General features: G+C 41.6%; 2 protein-coding genes across 2 annotated transcripts; one reads left to right on the top strand and one right to left on the bottom strand.

Moving 5' to 3' along the window:
• Positions 1-1,491: 1,491 nt before the first annotated feature.
• LOC124649717 (vesicle transport v-SNARE 13-like) lies at positions 1,492-4,893 on the bottom strand. The gene is made up of 5 exons (XM_047189301.1): positions 4,690-4,893; positions 4,511-4,569; positions 4,157-4,345; positions 2,593-2,763; positions 1,492-1,803 (listed from the first exon to the last, which is right to left on the bottom strand). The coding sequence occupies exons 1-5, from the start codon at positions 4,781-4,783 to the stop codon at positions 1,651-1,653; spliced, it is 666 nt and encodes a 221-aa protein (XP_047045257.1). The 5' UTR covers positions 4,784-4,893; the 3' UTR covers positions 1,492-1,650.
• A 4,404-nt stretch (positions 4,894-9,297) lies between these two features.
• LOC124707217 lies at positions 9,298-14,433 on the top strand. Its single transcript, XM_047238879.1, has 5 exons — positions 9,298-9,364; positions 10,513-10,803; positions 12,430-12,730; positions 13,662-13,739; positions 13,844-14,433. The coding sequence occupies exons 2-5, from the start codon at positions 10,532-10,534 to the stop codon at positions 13,892-13,894; spliced, it is 702 nt and encodes a 233-aa protein (XP_047094835.1). The 5' UTR covers positions 9,298-9,364; positions 10,513-10,531; the 3' UTR covers positions 13,895-14,433.
• The last annotated feature ends 4,098 nt before the right edge of the window (positions 14,434-18,531 follow it).

The raw sequence follows: 18,531 nt of genomic DNA, 5'->3' as shown, positions 1-18,531 counted from the left end.
TCCTTTAGCTTGCAACATTGCCATTATGAAAGAATGCATCCACTTTATCAAAAGCCTTTTCAAAATTAAGCTTAAGGGCAACCACCTTCCTTTTTGACTTGTGACAGTGATGCAAATATTCATAAGCCCAGGCCAAAGAGTCCCGAATTGTTATTGATTTGATAAAGCCGTGTTGATTTGCATGGATGAGACTGTGAATAACCGTTTGCAATCTGTTTACTAACAACTTGGTTAAAGGCTTTAAAGTGCAATTGAGTAGAGAAATTGGCCTAAAATCATTGACTGTAGATGCATCACTTTTTTGGGGCACCAATGTGATAAAACAACTATTGATGGTTTGAAGATAGAGAGTGCCATTGTGAAATTAAGCACAGGGATCATAAAAAAATCATCTTTACTTATAGGCCAACATTTCTTCAAAAATTCTACATTAAAAGCGACCCAGGAGGTTTGTTGGAGCTTCCAAAAAGGACAAGTCATGATTCACGTGCAACATTTGAGTAAGATTAGGGAGAGGAGTAGTGTGCTCAGTTTGTCCCCGCGTCTATCTTTGTAAGCCTGGAGTAAAAGAGTTGCCTTGTAAGTGCAGCAATATGATTCTTCCTTTTTGACTAGAAGCCATGCAGTCGAAGAATCTAGAGTTTTCATCACCCAATATAACCCGCTTGATTTTCCCTCTTTGCTTCTAGTTTTTATTTTTTGAGGGAATCTCTCTGCTTCTAGTATGCTAGCTGTTTCAGACGGGCAGTGTTTCTTCAAGCTTTTGCTGAGCTTAACCGTGGCACGAGTTTAAGCCCGGCCCAGTGACAAGGTGATCATGTGTTTTGATGTATTGCTAACTCTCCGAGACAGTTGATCATATGCTAATGCTACATTTGCTCCTTCAGTTTATCAATGTTTCAACCTGTGTAGTAACGACAACTGCCCTGCGCACTGTGTACTTGTCAAACATGCATCGCTAACTAGTTACTCCGTATTAAATACTAGTAGTAGGAATAACGTTTCTCTTCATGTTTCCTGTATGTCAAAGTGTCCACGTTTCAGCTGCTGGTTGAATACGACTTCTTCATTTTGAAATTACGTTTTCTTTTGTCGTATATTCCGGCGTCGGCGTGCCCAATTGTTCCAGCAACGGATGTGTCGGCACTTGCAGCAGGAGGAGGCCGGGGCCCAGGAGCAGCCAAAGCTATATCGAACACAAAAGGGGAAATTAAGAGGCCTGCTTTGATAGGCTTGGGCCTTTTCTGAAGGCAAGTATTTGCATCCATTACTTGTTTATGGTACTAATATTGTCACTTTATCTTGTTTCGACTTCAATAATTACGTGCTAAATTTGTTTCCAATAATAGCTTTATCGGATGAGTACTTCTATTTTTTTACTGTACCATGTTCTGTTCTTACATGTCCAATTTGAAACTCAAAATATTATGTGGTGATAGATCTTTCATGAGCTTTCCAAGCATTGGGAGCATGATACCAACATGTTGGACATAAGAAAAACCCCACACATATCTTTGTAATATTTCATGTTTTCCATGGTCGCAAGTGTCACTGTACATCACATTCCACACACACCTCGGATGCAGAGTTAGTTGTCTCTGGGCAACAAATAATCAGCTCCAGCCAGGTGACATTTGGAGAAGCTCAGCTCTAACGAGCGAACTTGAAGTACAGTATGAAGAGGATGGCAAAGACAAGCGCTGCGATGATGCCACCGACGATCCACTTGTTCCTGTCCATCCTCTTGGACATGGACGCCAGGATCTTCTTGCTTTTGCCGATGTAGTCATCCACGCCATGCAACTGTGAGCAAGAGCAGGAGCAATTCATTAGCACATGCACCAGGGCAGGTAGTGGAAAATGATATGAGAACAGTCCTCTAGACAGGGTTCGTAGAATTGCCATACATGCCTATACCTAATGTGCAAATCTAAACTTCCACTAGTTCGGTGGAATTTGCCTCATGGATAAAAGGTCAATATTTGTTTCATTTTGTAGACAGGAGACATACAATATATATCTTTCTTGGCAGATATTACCAAGTCTATGTGAGACAGGTTTCTTTCTTATACTGAAAAATGTGAACCTGAGGAAAATCTCATCCACAATCGCATTACCACTGTGGCAAATTTTTTATTTTGACGATTTGGTATTATTGAAGGACAAATCATGTCAAAGAAACAGGACGCATGTGATGTATCTAGATGCGACACATCTAGCACCAGACAACGGTATAACTCCTATACAAAAGTTTGGTTAGCCATGTTCTTTCAGCTGCCATACCAAATACACACCTAATTTGGCAGCGATGCCACCTTTCACTGTTTGAGTATAAATACTTCGGAGTTCATAAAGGGCTAACTTCCAATACACCTATGTGGTGTAAATGCATCAATATTAAAATAGAATCTAACCGATGTCATTTCTTGTCTATGTAGTTTGCTCGCTAAAATTTGTGTTGCTGATCAACATGTAAGGCCACAAATGATCAATCCATAAATATAAGGACAAGAGAAGGTGCAAAGAACATGTTAGCTCCAACGATGGCGCAAAGTCCTGAATATAGATAATCTGAAAGAACAAAGTACATACTGTTGTGTGAGCATGCAGCAGTGACTGCCGTTGATTATGAAGGTCCTGGAGAATTGACACGCCAATTTCTTCTGTCTCGAATACTGTTCTTTGGCTCTCTCTAATTCTTTCTGAAGACTGGTTCAATCTTTCGGATGTCATCATCAGTCTTCCTCTCTGATCGGACGACGCCTGAGCCATGTAACAAACCAGGAACCATTGCAAAAGTTCATCAGAAAGGAAACAGTGCCACGATAGAATAATTGCAAGTAGGATGAATAAATGGAAATATACTGAATAAAAGACAAATAAAATAAGGCCATTCTGGAGATTTCCAGTAGTAAATTTCCTCTTAACAGGTGCACTTAAATAGAAATGAATCAAATTGCGAGCTAATGAATCAATGGCAATGTTATATATATAGTTTTTTAATGAAAAGATATGCCATGAAGCTTTGATGCAGCAAAAATAGTAAGTATTCAAGAGTAAAGGTATCGCACAATAATTGAAGTGGATTCATCAAAATATTGAAATTATAATAAGATGAAATGAATGTGGCTTTGCCAACTTGCTCATACTTTGCATGGTAACACATTTTACATCCAAGACTGTTCAGATGTGGACACAAGGTCCAACAAAGTACAACTCAACACAACTATTGACAATGAAGTCCAAATATGGTTCTGAGTTCAAGCCCACCCTGGTTCTGTATCATTATAGCTACGTACCGATTACAAGTGGACAACATGCCTGTATCTAACCATAACTAGAGTAATAGACTCAAAACTGGGGAAATTTCAAATTACAGTCCTAACTGAAGTTCTAGAACATTGTTCTCATTATATTTACCAACTGAAACCGTTAGAGCTTATAATAGTAGTAGTAATCACTTCATGGATATCTATGCAAAACATTTGAAACCAAATAAACAGTGTGGAACACTTCTTCACAAGCCACAATACTGTGCATTGTTGTACAAGTTGGAAAGATCTGTTTTGCACTGTAACCCATCGTATTCATAGTTGTCAAGCATACTGAACACAATAATAATTATCTGCTTGGGAATTTCCTTCTCAAGAAAAAAACCCGTCCCAGATTTCCCTCATAATGGGGTAACCGTATAACATAATTCAACGTCACAACAGAACGAACACTGTGAGAAACACAGGAACTAACACCAACAGTGACACAGAACTAACACCATCGAATGGGTCAACAACAATCAAGGTGCATGGAACAAATGTGGAAAGCGGGTAATGATATCAACATCTAAGGACTCAACTCACAGCAGTAGACCTAACACTGCCACTTGAAAGAATACAGATACAAAAGGGATAAAGGCGACCATAAAACGATGGCCATCGCAATCTCAAGCAAACAGGTTTTGAACACATAACCTAAGCTGCTATATACTAGGTCACACAGACACACACCGACACTTGAATGAGCACACAAACACGCTGCAGCAGCAAAATCTATTGCGGTCCACATCTGTAACATGCGATTACTAAAGGTACTATCAGATAGCTGGTGTGCTACAGGTACAGAATTCATGTGAGTTGGCGCAAGGCGATAGGGAGCTCACCGCGAGCGTGTCGGACATGCCGGCCTCGAGGAGCTCCTCCCTGGTGGCCTGGTGGGCGTTGGGCGCCGAAACCCGCTTGACCTCGCTCTTGACGCTGCTGAGATCAGACTTGTACTCCCTGAGTTTGGCCAGCAGCCCCGCCTTGACGCTCGGCTGCAGGCTCCGCGCCTCCAAGTCCATCTTCCTGATCTACGGCGCAGCCAGCCAAAACAGAAATTCCATGCGTAAGTCACACATCTAAATAACATAGTCTCTGTCTAAAGTAGGTGGGAAGTTTGTTCAGCAGCACGGCTAAAATTAAGCGTAGTAAGACTAGTTCTGCGCATGGAGGATTGGGTTGCATCGTTTTTTTACCAGCGACTCGGACTCCTGCACGTCGGCCTGGATCTCGGACAGCTTCTGCTTCTTCTTCTCTGGTAAATAAAAGGGGAACAATGGAAAAAGGAGGGCTAAATCAGACCGGGATACGACCTGAGGCGGCCTAAGGGAGAACTGATTCAGGCGGAGAGAGAGAGGCGTGCGTGCGTACGTACCGCCATCGAGAGCGGAGGCGGCGGCGCACTTGCGGGAGAGGGAGGCGGAGATCTCGCAGTACTGCCGCTCGTAGCCCTCGAACACCTCGCTCATGGTCGTCGCTGCTTAGATTCAGCTCCCCCGCGGATCAGCGGTGGACGCAGCTGAATCGGATCGAGCCCGCGCTGGCGAAGCTTCAGGAGGGATCGAGGGAAGAGCTGGAGCTGCGGTGGTTGATGAGTCGGGGAAGCGAGTTCGTTGGGGAGGGAAGGGGAGGGGGAGACGGGTGCCGTGCTGGGAACCGGTTCAGCCGAGCACGGAACGCCGACGCGTACTCCACTTCAGCTTTTTTTTTTTTTTGACCTGGAACCCCCGATTCCACTTCAACTTCATCACAAGGGAAAAGGTAAAACCGCTTCAGTAGGGCTCATTCCCCCCCCCCCCTCCCCTCTCTCACGCAGCTACAGTAGCTGAGCGTCTCCTGAAAGAGCCCAGGCCGAACCAAAGCCAATCTCGACCGGCGGCGTAGGGGGCTTGATGCCCAGTAGTGTGAGCGGTGGAGGAGATCAATCCGCCTGGATCTCGTCCGTTTTAGGGTTCTTCTTCCTCTCTCTGCTTCTCCGGTGGTCAGAGGTGGGAGTGGAGAGGGCGGCGACCGCTCAGCTCAATAAAGATGTGGCGGCGTACCACCTTCTGCAGATCGACTGCAGCGGGAGGCGTTTTTCCCTGGCCGGCCTCGGTGGCGAGGGGGGAAAAGCGTCCCTACCTGCGACCAAAGGCGTGATCCTGGCCGGCCATGGAGGCGAGGAGGAGCACAACTGCGCCAGATCTTCGTCAGCTGCTGATGGGTGGCCTTATCTGCGCTGCTTCTGGTGCAGCGACAGAGAGCTCCTACTGCTCCTCTTGGTCGGTCGTGGAGGCGAGAGGGGGGGCAGGGGAGGCACTGCTGCTGCGCACTGGAGGCGGTGCCGTAGCTACTTCAACAATCTCGGTGGTTTCTCTACAAGCGCAATCACACAGTTGGTACCTTGGCCGCTGTGATATGCAGCCGACGTGATGGCTGCTTCTCTGCCTCTGAGACGGAGGCATCTCCCTGTCCCTACTGGTGCTCGACGCCTTCTTGCAGCCAAGTGATTCCTTCCCTGCGGCGAGAAGGTTGCTAGTGGGGGTGGGTTCTCGCCGGTCGGAAGAGTTCGAGCTCCTTCTCTCCTTTCCTTGGCGGCGACGCTTCGAGGAAGCCGACGAGCGGCGACGGCGCTACTCCAGAACCTGATTGCTTTTCCAAATTTTGTTCTGGGTGTTTTCTGTAAAGTTACAGGCCTTATCTTCAAATACTAGATTTTTAGGGCGAGTAATGTTAGGGGCCTGTATGCATATTGTACCCGTCTTGTGTTCCTTTAATTGAATACCACCTCTTTTTTCAAAAAAAAAAAACCGCTTCAGAAAATTACCTTTTTCAACTCAGAAAATTTCAAAAAATTATCAGTCACATACTCACATTTCCTTTTCCTGGAAGTTGAATGTGTAGACGTGTGATGTGATATTGTGATCCACAGAGGCTGCTGAGTGGGCCCGTCAAGCTTAGTGTATTCTTTTGGTGACCTATTAAGCATTGGCCGCTGAAGGGAACGGAACAATGAAAAAATACGAGGATTGCAAGTGGCATGAGATGGACGAGCAGCACATCATCAAAAATAGCTAGGAGATGGCCTCGACGTAAGGAGTAAAGTTTTATGGCTAGCTAGCTCTGTCCTAACAATGACATGGCATGTAAGGACACATTTGGCATGTAATAGTCAACACGATAGGTTCACCGTGGGACGCTTCTTCCTTCAACTTCATCCTCCTTAGTCCTCATAATCACCTCTTTTTCATCTTCTTTCTCTTCCCACTGCTCCCCCGACTCGTATCATCGTCTATAGACATGGTTCATCTCCAAAACTTCATATGTTTGCTCCACCATTCTTCCCTCTTCCACTGACCCATAGATGAGAATGTTTCCCTCGAGCCGCCTCGATGGCACCACCTCAGCATCCATCCACAAGCTCCTTCTGGCTTGATTTTGACACTTGTAGAAAATTTCCAAGTTCCATCTTTCTCTACAATTTTACTTGTCGGGGTCCAAAGAAGGGTAGTGCATTCTAGGGCAAAGTCTATTTGTTGCCATCTAAAGCTAGCGAAGTTTTCTCCACATATATTTGATCGATAAAAGAAAGTGGGATGACAAAGAAAGGGGGAGAGTGGGACAACAAAAGAACTAGGAGTAAAAATATAAGGCCGAAGTGAGGTGCAAAGTAGGGTTGTTTAATATGTTTTTAGTAGCACCTTAGATGCTTATAAAACAACTACACACGACGGGACATGTATGAACCTCATCTAGATATTTACACAAGCCACAAGATATTTGCCACAAAACAGTGGAGAAGATATTTAGCTATATATGCTTAACATAGATGATAAAAACTCAAGGGATAAGATAATTGTACAGAGTAGTATATGTCAAAAAATGATCTTCGCCCCCTATTATTATCTAAATATAATAAGACTATGTTGCATAATAAAATTATTGGTGGATAGAGGGCATGAAATGCACTCTTATTATGTAAATAAAGAAACAAACATTAAATACAAAATTTAATGTACAAGCATGTACGCATTTTCATGTTTTCGTTGAATAGTATAGTACTACACATGCATACATGCATTAGATATAACTTCTAACTAACATGCCTGCCAAACTAGGAAAAGCTACATATCAAGATACATAAAACAATATAAGTTTGAATAATAAAGAGGTAAAAGGAAATCCTAAAAATGGGCAATATTTTTATTTATTAATGATTCAGAACATGAGTTCACCATATTCATAGTTATGGTTATCTTTTAACTAACAATTATGGGGACATTACTAAAATTGAAAAAAATAACTAAATGGAGATCGGGAAGAGCTGACAAAACAAGCTAATATTTTTATCAGGGTCACATCGCTGCAGTTCAACACAACATTTCCGTAATTAGGTTATGCCAAAGAAATCTTTTGTCAACTAATGTAAGTGATTTGTACCAACAAAGATAAAATAATAAAAATATTCAATATTTGGTTAACTTTTTTTATGGGATATCTTGTTATTTACTCGTAGTATTTGGTTAGATTTATATACTATACGATTCAAGTTTTTTATATTGCATTGTTTATTGAGTATCTTATTGGTATACATGGATGTCATGAAGGACACATCTAGTCACACATATGAAAACACTATCCATGATATATATAAACCCTTCTACACACAAACCCTTATAGAGAAAAATGACTATATATGTTGAGGACTTAAGGTCACAACCAAATCACAACAACAAACTCTACATACAAACCCTTCTAGAAGCACTAGTATTTATCATATATAGTAATCTTGCCTCATCTTTAGTTTTTGAAAATCAAGCCGAGATGACCTAGCTCATTGTATGAGCATATTTTATGATTCATGAGATCCTCTATACTATAGCAAGTATCAAGTTGACCCGTAGGTTCACACGAATTTAAAGGTATTGTTGTGATTCACATGCTAATAGTCGATCTATCTAGCTCACACACAAAATTTGGACATGCCATCGATTGGCGATGTCTTGCACATACTTTTAATCAAGCGTTTAACTGATAGTAATACTCTTTTAGTTGCAAATCATGTATATATTTGTCTCCATAACAATTAGTATCAATTGACCCATATCACTGTCTAATAAGCCATGTCAGCTAGCAAGCCCATGGCACCCATCATGGGATTTCCTATTTGCCGCCTATAGCAGGAGCTACATACCGTCTCCTTAGACCTATGTTTAGCTAGACAACTGAGGGTTTTTTCTATTGTTCTTATTATGTGTTTTTTTTTGATTTCTTTTCATTGTTTCTAGTTCTCTTTTTATTCTTTTTTCTTTAGTTTTACCTTTATTTTCTTTTTCTCAAGATTTATTTTCATACTTTTCTTTTGTCACTGTTTCTTAGCTTTTTAAAGGGCACAAAAAACATTCATTTTGACACGGTTTCTTCCATGAACATTTCTTATCATACATAGAAAAAATTTAATAACCGATGAATATTAATTTAGGTGTATATGAATATTTATTTATATATATACATGAATTTTTTCTCAACAACCCACTTTTTTATAATTAAAATAATTATTTATAAAATAAATGTACTTTTCAAAATTTATAGAAAGAAAAAATGTTGATGGGCCTCCCCTTGAGGGGCCTGGCGTTCTCTCGCGGCATCAACCGCGTGTGGAGCGGAGCAAACACTCTGGACACCAGTCACCGGTGAGGCGGAGCGGGACGGCGACGAGCTGGACCATTCGTGGCGGTCCATCTTCACATCAACGGCGGAGCGCGGCCCGGATCCGGTTTTGGTGTGCCCGAGGGATCGAGAAGTGGGTGGGGTAGACAGCATATAAAATGGAGGGAGCCTTCTTCTTCCTCCTCCTCTGTCTCTGCCTTGCCTTGTAGAGGGGACGAAGAAGAGGAGAAACGAAGAGAACAACACGTAAGCTGTTCCAAATTCCTTCCGATTCGGCCCAACTGCTCGCACCAGCCTCCGAGACGAATCTGTTCTTCTGGTTGGACAGCCTCTGAGAAGAAGGGAGAGAATTTGGTTGTGGATTGGATTTGGAGCGCCAAGAAAGCGGCAATCTGTCTGAGGTACTGGTCTGGCCTGTCTGATTCATCTGCCCTTCTCCTTGCTCATTTGGGCAATTCTGGTGGGGAAACCGGGACTTGAAAGGTTTTCGCTCCGGTGAACCTTTTCTTGCTGGATTTCTTGTGTCGTTGTTTTCTTCGAGTTCTAGCTTGTGATTTGTTTGGTCCGATTCTTGGTTTCCCCGGTTTGGATGTTTGATCTGAAAGATCCAGGTCCATCTCTTCTTCCGGGATTTTTCCAAATTCCACTTGGTTAGATTTCTTGTGCTGTGCTGTGTGATGTTTCTGGTTCCACTGCGTTTCCTGTTCTTCTGGAGTGGGTGATTTAAACCGAATTCGCCGGGTCTTGGTTTCTTATCTTATCCCGGATGGGGTGATCGGTAGTCTGGAGTGGGTGATTTGGGTCGAATTCCGGGAGCTGCATTACGGCACGGGTCCGCATCGAGTCGCGCCACGATTGAGCAGAATCTGGCCTCCTTGACTTGGGTTGCGCGCGATTGGGAGGTAAAACTGATTAGGATCGAGCGTTTCCGCTAGCAAATTCTGGCTGCATCTTATCTGTTCCGTGGGGGTGTTCCCCGCAGCAGTTCGATCGGGAAGAGCGAGCTGAATTCGGGAGCTGTTCTTAGGTTGCGTGCTGGTGGTGATTCCGATTATCTCCTTCAGTTCCCCCCTTTTTTCAGTTAGTGCGTTCGACTTTCTTTCGCATATCCATTCTATTATCTGGATTTTGCAGGACCACAATTTCGCACTCCAGAATCACCCATTCGATTTTTTTTCTACTTTCAGTAATTTGATTTGTTTGGATAAGTGGGTTAAATCGAGCTTAATTTTCAGGGCACACTTGTTTTCGGATTTGATCTGTTACCTTCCCCTGATTTTACGTTGGTTCGATCTGCAAGCAAGTAGTTCACCTTTTTTCCCACGCAAAAGTTGCAACATTATTTTGCCGATTTGATCGGGTACTTGCAGATGAGAATTTAGCTGAATCACAAGTGTGTTCATCACATCTTCTTTCCATGTTTTGGTCTTCCAGTTGGATAAAATCCCCAACACCTGTTCATTTCAATTTGACTGAGTTTTTCAACTGATGCCCCGGCAACGAAATCTTCGTTCCTTTCTTGATAAATTCCTCCGTTTCTTTGCTGCAGCACGGCGGCAAGTCCGGCGATGGAGAGGGAATCGAGGAAGAACTACCAGACGCGAGGCTCCGCGCGCGGCGGAAGCGGCGGCGGTGGCACGACGTCGGAGCGCGACCTGCTGCTGCAGTGGGGAAACCGGAAGCGCCTGCGTTGCGTCAAGGTGCAGCGCCGCGACGTTGAGGCCACCGTGGCTGCCGAGAAGGCCGCTGCAGGACAGCGTCGCGCGGCGGCGGTCGCCGCGGTCGCTGCAGCTACGGCGGCCGGGCAGCACCACCCCACCGGCCACCACCGCGGCCTCAGGTCTGTGCCTCCTGCCGCTCCTCTTCTCTGTGTGTGTGTTTGTTCTGTTGCTGCGCCTTGTGGTTTGTGATAAGATTCAGAATCACCGTGTGTTGAAAGAGCAGCTGGCCGTCACGTGGTATCCGTCTGTCGGCACGTGAGATGGAGCGTCAGAAAGTTTGGATGTGTTCGATCCGATTTTCTTTCAAATTCTCTTGTGGAATCAGTAGTATGATCTATGGTACACATACCTCAGAAGTCAGAAAATGTGGGGGTTTTCATGTCTGAGTAACCACTATTCGTAGGGGACTTGGTGATTCAAAATGGAAGCAGTCAGGGTAGGAAAAACGATGATTGGTTATTGGTTTTGGTTATGGGGCAGCATGATTGATGTTGGTTGGCTAATGCCATCATTGGGCCAACCTTCTGTTCTTCCAAAAATGAAGTGATCCTTGTCCAGTACTGCTGGATTGTCTAAGAGGGTATGAAGACCTGGATTTCTCGAGGTTTTCGCTATTTTAGGCATTCGTTCATATCCCTGGGCAAGTACTAATTTGGTGTATTTACACTGGGACTAAGTGCTCTCTTCTTTTGTGGCTCAGCCTGGGTCCTTGATACTTGAGAGGCTGGAACTGTAGGAGAATTAGACTTTGGCTAGGCTAAAATTAGGAGCACCAGCAGATTGGTAGTACTTGTCTGGTGAATCCAGCTCCAAGTTACTGAACTTGCTTGGGAGTTTCTCAATTCAAGGTCTGTAATATCAGCTGTCTTCTCAACCGGACCTCATCGGAGACTGATTTATTAAAACTGCTCATGAAAGCTGCGAGGGATGAGGTTTTCGTCAAGTTATTGACGGCAATAGCTTGTCAGTATCTGCTATTTTTCTTGTTGACTATTTTTAGCTTCAGAAGGAAACACCATATTTATCTCAAATCAGTCACCACCACACGTATAGTGGATGGTGATGGTGATAGCTTATTCATTCATTGTTCTTCTCTTTTCATATTTTTTCTTGTAATTTCTTGATTGAAGACGAAGTTATTCTTTGTTTGCTGTCCATTTCCCTAAATGTGTGTGAATCATGAAATTTTTGAAGTTCCTGCTATGCCTGTATTTCAGCATTTAATCATGATTGTTAGATATATGTGTAGTGTTCAATATAAGTTTATGTATCCAATTCTCATCGTGAAATTAGACACCACCATACATTAGATTTCACCTTTTTGCATTACTTGCTGACATATAAAAATACGCATGGTATTTTACACAGGATTACCATGCGTATTGCATATTGTGCTCCGTGAATGTACTATGTGAATAACTGAAATTTCATAAATTGCATATTGTGCCTGTTGTAAGTTCCACACACTTTTCTATCAAGAGAAATGAGCGAATGATTTTGTTCAATATGTTCCTTCTTTTTACTGTCCCCCCTTCTTTTTAGGCCTACTTATAGTGCAATTAAAAGAATTATTTGGAACTCAAATTGATGTGGTCACAACCATTCCAAATTTACAAAAAGAACATCTAACTAGTAACCTGTCTTGCACACAACAGATTATTTTTTCCTCTTTTCATAGTCATTGTAAGTTTGTAATGTTACAATTTTCTTTATTACTTTTAACCTTTAGTGCTACTGAATTGTAGGAATTCTGAGGAGCCTGGGGCAATGAGGCCACCGTCGCAGCAGCAGAACAGCACAATCCGCGCAGTTGCCTCCCCAGGAAGGGAGCGCTCTGGAAAGGGCCACAATGACAACAACGGGGTTCCGCCAACCTCTGTAGATGACAAGAAGGGCTCGTCGTCAGGGAGCGAAGGGTCAATTTGGCCCAATTTTGCAGTTGCCCTGACGAACAAGGAGAAGGAAGAGGACTTCTTGGTGTTCAAGGGATCCAAGCTGCCTCAAAGGCCCAAGAAGAGAGTGAAAGCCATCCAGAGGACTGTCAATGTATGAACCTTTCTTCTTAGCTTCTGAACTTCTAACCTGTTCCTATACTCTCAGTTCACATCATTTCACATATGATTGTTCTCTTTTTTTTCCTTTGCTAGTCATAGGATTCTTATCTTGGTACAGACAGTAAATAAATTAGTACTTTGTTGCACAGAGATTCCAAACTTAAATATTGCGTAACACTACTAACAGACAATAACCATGGAACCCAAACTTAAATGTGAGATCAGAAATCGAAAATTTTACCGCGGGGTAAATGCATTTTTAATAGACACCGGGAATGTGATCACATGGACCATATGGCCATCTCTTTGCACGATGCTTGCCTTGCCCCTTGACCAAAGGAGACGTGCAAATAAATAGCAAGATTCCGTGTATAGCTCATTTATTATACCAGATACTCAACTTGATTGCCAAGGGGCGTCCATGATACTACCATGGCATGCTTCTGTCTGAAGCAAATAAAACACTGTTTGAAACCAAATAAAGTGTCTGGTGTGTGGTTTTACTGCTCCTACCGTGGAACATTAATTACCTTCTTTCTTTGAAACAGACAAACTAATTGTCATTCTATCTTATCACGTGACAACGTTGCAGTTGTTTTATCAGTGAGCTAACCTGGTAGGGGCCATGCCCAAAGATGCTGTGCCATCTGCCCATCTCTGTTGAGCTCCATTTCTAAATTCTACTAAATGGTGGAGCAATACTTGGTCAGTGTGGTTGAACCATGCTTGGAGTTGAGTTCTATTTAGATATTTGAAGTTATTTTTAGAAGGAAAGTTACTTGGGTTTAAGCTTAAGAAAACAGCTGGTGCCTATTAGTTGGGATATAAATAACTACTGATGTCTACAGTTTCATTCACATATTTATGTTGAAATTGGGTTACGACTCTGCAGTTCTCACCTAAGTTTTGTTCATCCTTGGCAGTTTGTATGCCCTGGAACATGGCTATGCGACTTGACTCTGGAAAGATACGAAGTACGAGAGAAGAAGGTTTCCAAGAAGGTGAGCAGGCTACCATAACATGTTATCTGTTCCCAGTCCTGTAAATCCTGCATTGTGCACTAGCAAAAACGCAGTCGTCTGACATTCATCACTCAATTTCGCAGCGCCCCAGGGGACTGAAAGCGATGCACGACATGGACAGCGAGTCAGAATAAAATGATCAATTGAACCAGAGCAGCTGAACATTAGAAAGGAAATACACGGCCACAGATCCAGTAGATGAAGATTGAAATTAACCTTCCCAGATGAAATGATCAGTGAGCTGACCGCGCATCGAGAATGGTCTCCGGAGTGTTGGAAACTGCACGGAAGAACGCAGGGCGGCTGCATGTTCTTTTTATGCCTGCCTGTGTTTACAGAGAGTGTTGCCTGTCATTTGGCTCTCTCTTCAGTGCATGTTTCCAAAGGCCCTGATGTTTATAGCATTTTGAGAACATCTCGCCGTGTCAAACAGATGTCAAGTACAGGTGGCGAATGACAGTTATACTTAAATTTAACATGGATTTCACAGGGACTTCAATAATTTTGTTTATCCCCTGCTGGCTACCAGCTGCTGTAAACTTCTGCTGAAATTCCAATTTGGGGCATCTGGGGACACTAGTGGATACAAATTTGTGGATGCGGGTGGTCACACTTGTGCAACTGGATAACATATATATTTTTGTTATTAGTTAAATTTGTTTTTGGTATCTAATTTCTAAAACCTGGCAAATTCGACCCTCAACTTTCAGAGCTGGTTCAGAGCGTATTGATGGATGACATACCAGTAATTTAGCACATGGTTAAACGAATGTGAAAAAGGGGAAATCATAAAAACAGAACTTTTGATTTGAAAGTCAAGGGAAAAAAGATATCTGAACACAAATTATAGGGCAGTCCCAAATAAATATAACAAGGAGGAAAAGGTAGCAACATTCATGAAAACATATCCCTTTAAAGAAATTTATGAGTGTTCTTGTAAAATTAGAGCGAGTTATCTACACATATTTTTCATTTTTCTTCTTAATTTTCAGCATTTTGCATGATTTCAGTTAGTTTTCTAATGTTTTTCTTACAAATATGATTATTTATTTTGGTAACTATGTTAATCTCAAAGCTTTAGGATTAGGGACTTTGGTACTAGCTGTGGACAAATGGAGGAAGAAATCGAGGTAGCACTTTATCTTTTAAGATGAGAATCATATTTACAAGCTTCAAGAAAAATGAAAAGGTAGTGGAAATTGTCAATGATGTATCCAACAAAGGTGCATAATTACAATGTATTTTTTTGTATGCTGGGCTACACAAAAATGATAAAAATCAGATAAATTTTATAGTTTGAAATGTCTAATATTCACTATAATATGATCCGCACATTTGTCATTTGTGTGTGTAGCTCATAATAGGAAGTATTTCAAATCGAGATTTTACATGCTTGTGGTTGACTACATCTAGGATTTTTTATTTAGATTATTTTAAAAATAAAGTGCTGCTTGAAGCTCGGCCTCCATTTGGAGTTTTCGTGTGCGTATGCCTATATTTGTACTAATTTTTTCTAAAAAGAAGTCATTAAAATACTTTTTGTATTCTATGCATCATTAGATCCTTAAGAAAACATAGTGAAAATAATATATTTTTTCAAACTCGAGAAGATGAAAACTGATATTTGAACACAAATTATTGGAGAAACAAAAATGAATATTCAAGTAGGAGGTATTTTAGGATTCACAAAAAATAGGAAATATGGCGTTATTTTTTGAGTTTTCTCTAATTTGGGTTTTACTATTGTTTTTCAAATTTGCAAAGTCTTGTCCAATAGGGTAACTTATCTTCATATTTTTTATTTAATTATTTCTAAATTACTTTTATGTTTACGTAGAGTTTCTTTGTTTTAAAATTTTAATTGTAATAGCATATTGGCTAAAATAAGAACATCATTTTTTTTGTACTTACACACATGGGTGTGATTTTTTCCGTCACCATTCGTTCTGCTTTGAGATTTAGATAGAAGGAGGAGAGAGGGAGCTATTTTTCACCTACCACAGTGAGCGGAAATCTCGAGAAATAAAGACGATACAAAACACTCATGTAAGTGGATGGAAGACAAACATGTTGTTTCATACACGTGGGCATGTTGCAGATTATTAATTGGGGGGAAATACATATGAAAAATAAACAAACGGGTAAAATAGATAAACAAAAAAAAATTGTTAGTGAACTCGAGAAAACAAAAAGTCAAATATTTTAAACATTATTGCACAATCCTGAAAAACTATTAATATTTAGGACAAATCATGAAAACTAGTAAATAGAGTGTTATTTGTGTTTTTTAATTCCCTTCATTTTTTTAGAATACTTCTAAATTTCCCACATCTTTGGTTGACTTATATCGACATATTGTGTTGCAATGTTTCCTTTTTTAATGATTTTCAAGTACATTTTCTGGTTTTGACTGAATTCTTATAATTAATGTTGGCTCTATCAATCTTGAAGCTTAGCGACTGCAATATTTGTTGTGCACTATGTAAGTGTAGGCATAGGGTGGCATCATGTTTGTGTGATCTATGTTGAGTCATCAGAACAAAATCACAAGATATGGGTGTACTAACACAAATGATACTTACAGTCCCAAAAAATTGGTGCATTGACACAAGAGATAGATACAATCGCGTAAAATCCCAACACAAAATTCAATGAACACATTCAATGAACACATTAGGAAACAAAAAAAAAAATAGACTCTAAACTGTGTCAAATCCATATTTCTATCGTGAATAGTACTTTTGGTTATTATTTACTACTTAATATGTTTTTCTTGTTTCTCATCACCTGAGATCAATGTTCAAGAAATCGTTAATCGTAACTTATCGTTAACCCCAAATTAAAGGTTAATCACTTACCGACCGATTAATCGATTTTATCGGTTGGCCATTTATCGGCTTATTTTTTGTAAATCCTAAGTTTTGGCACAAAATTTAGTATAATATTCTATGTAAAAATAATATTAGAGCATAACAGAAATATTACCTTGATTCCTTGCATTTGAATCAATAAAAATGGTTAATGCATAGTTCTACGAGACGATAGGACGGAATTTCACTGAAATTTGGCCGTAATATCTTCTATCAGGCTAAAAATCAGGGGAAATATCGGCCATCGGACTGAAAATCGGAAAAATATCGATTCCAGCGATAAATCAAATGAGACGCAGAAATCTTATCGGTTACCACCCGATTCACGATAAATCGGCCGATAAATCGGTATCTCGGCCGATCTTTTTAACAGTGCCTGAGATGAATTTAATTCAAACAACTTATTGCTTTATAGAAGTTAGTTATTTGAATCTACTAAAAATTATGTGATTTGTGTAAATCCTTCAAGGAGATGCTCATAGACAGAAGAAATAGAGCTTGTCTCTCTTCTTATTTTGCGGAAAAGGCATAAAGCCATATATTATCTGAAACCATCCCTTACAAGAAGAAATAGAACACACGTCCTTAAAAAATTTAGCACCATCTTCCTTCTGCATCCCTCGATGGCGCGCCATGAGCAAAGCTCAATGCCGCCTCTAGACCTTCACCATAGCAACCTCGTATTGGAGAAATCTTGAAAAAACCATGCACTTGTAGAAGAAGTGGCCGGGAAGTCGTCGATGTGGATCAGAAAATGTCGGCGACCACGATCTTGACTAATTGCTATCCCGGAGAAGCTAGTACCAAGAAGGAGGCGGGATGGAGGAGATAATCCCAGCTCCGACCAGACAGAGATGGAGGAGAAGAAACTCGCAAGTTCCCCAACGAAGTCGTACCTAGTTAAGCTTCATCGGGTGGAGACGGAACTTGAGGACACCAATACGTTGTGACATCATCCCCTCCACCGAACGCCACCGCTGTAGGTAGAACTTTAACACGTCAGACCTAATGGCCAACAATCGACTCCAAACTCCAACCCATCGACACTCCTCCATGAAAGAACCCCAATTTGGGATGGGCTGAAGGACCTTTACTCTCGTCACCGTCGATGCCCCTACATTGAAGACGAAGAACTCGAACACCCTACGAAAACCGGTCATCCAATAAGAGGTTCCCCCACCCTCCAGCCGCCGCAGCGAGCAGCGGAGGGCAGGGGAAGCAACGGCGGCGGTGTCGATAGCCGAGGATCGCTAAATTTCTTAAGGAGATCCTCTTGAGAGCCCTGGAAACAAATGGTTCCGTCAAGAGGGCTTTGGAGCTTATCTCTCTTGCTTTAAGGAGATCCTTATTGTGGGTTGTTGGTCAAGGTCATCTTTGATGGACAGCAGGCAAGTATCCAAGATGGGCTTCGCTTCTTCAAGGAAATAATTGCTCTTGGTAGGCATAGAGCAAAGGCCTAAAGGAGGGCATGTTACAGTGGATTGATACCTTGCAAATTTTCTTTGTTCTATTTTTGACAAACCCATCTGTAAATGTCCCATCTTTTTATAAATCAAAATGACACGGTAGGACCCTCCCTACTGTACATTTGTGTGAAAAATGATTGGTATTTTTTGAGACCATTTTGCTTATCAGGCAAGTCCTTTTGCTTGGGAGCATGGGAGCATGGTCGCACTAAATATTCTATTGCCAGGTGGCACTTATCCAAATAAACATAAAAATTGAGAGGAACCTTTTCCAATCTTTAGTTGTCGTGTTTGCAACTTTGCATTGCTACAAAATAATTCCTTCTCCCAACTAAAAATGTGAGTGGAATTTTAAGGGGAGAAAAAGAACAGGATGGAGCCTGAAAGGGAAATCCAGTTGAACGGCACTGAGAAAGGCAGGTCTGGTGAGGCTGC

Source organism: Lolium rigidum, chromosome 4, assembly GCF_022539505.1.
Source record: "Lolium rigidum isolate FL_2022 chromosome 4, APGP_CSIRO_Lrig_0.1, whole genome shotgun sequence".
Taxonomy (NCBI): Eukaryota; Viridiplantae; Streptophyta; class Magnoliopsida; order Poales; family Poaceae; genus Lolium; species Lolium rigidum.
The sequence above is the reverse complement of the archived record's forward strand: the minus strand, read 5'-3'. Positions and strand labels throughout refer to the sequence as shown.

Excerpts from the sequence above, each read along its gene's own strand:
- LOC124649717 (XM_047189301.1), bottom strand. The coding sequence starts at position 4,783 with ATGAGCGAGGTGTTCGAGGGCTACGAGCGGCAGTACTGCGAGATCTCC. Across the intron at positions 4,570-4,689 it reads CGCCTCCGCTCTCGATGGCG|AGAAGAAGAAGCAGAAGCTG; the intron begins GTACGTACGCAC and ends TTTATTTACCAG. Across the intron at positions 2,764-4,156 it reads GCATGTCCGACACGCTCGCG|GCGTCGTCCGATCAGAGAGG; the intron begins GTGAGCTCCCTA and ends TACATGGCTCAG.
- LOC124707217 (XM_047238879.1), top strand. The coding sequence starts at position 10,532 with ATGGAGAGGGAATCGAGGAAGAACTACCAGACGCGAGGCTCCGCGCGC. Across the intron at positions 12,731-13,661 it reads CCATCCAGAGGACTGTCAAT|TTTGTATGCCCTGGAACATG; the intron begins GTATGAACCTTT and ends CATCCTTGGCAG. Across the intron at positions 13,740-13,843 it reads AGAAGAAGGTTTCCAAGAAG|CGCCCCAGGGGACTGAAAGC; the intron begins GTGAGCAGGCTA and ends TCAATTTCGCAG.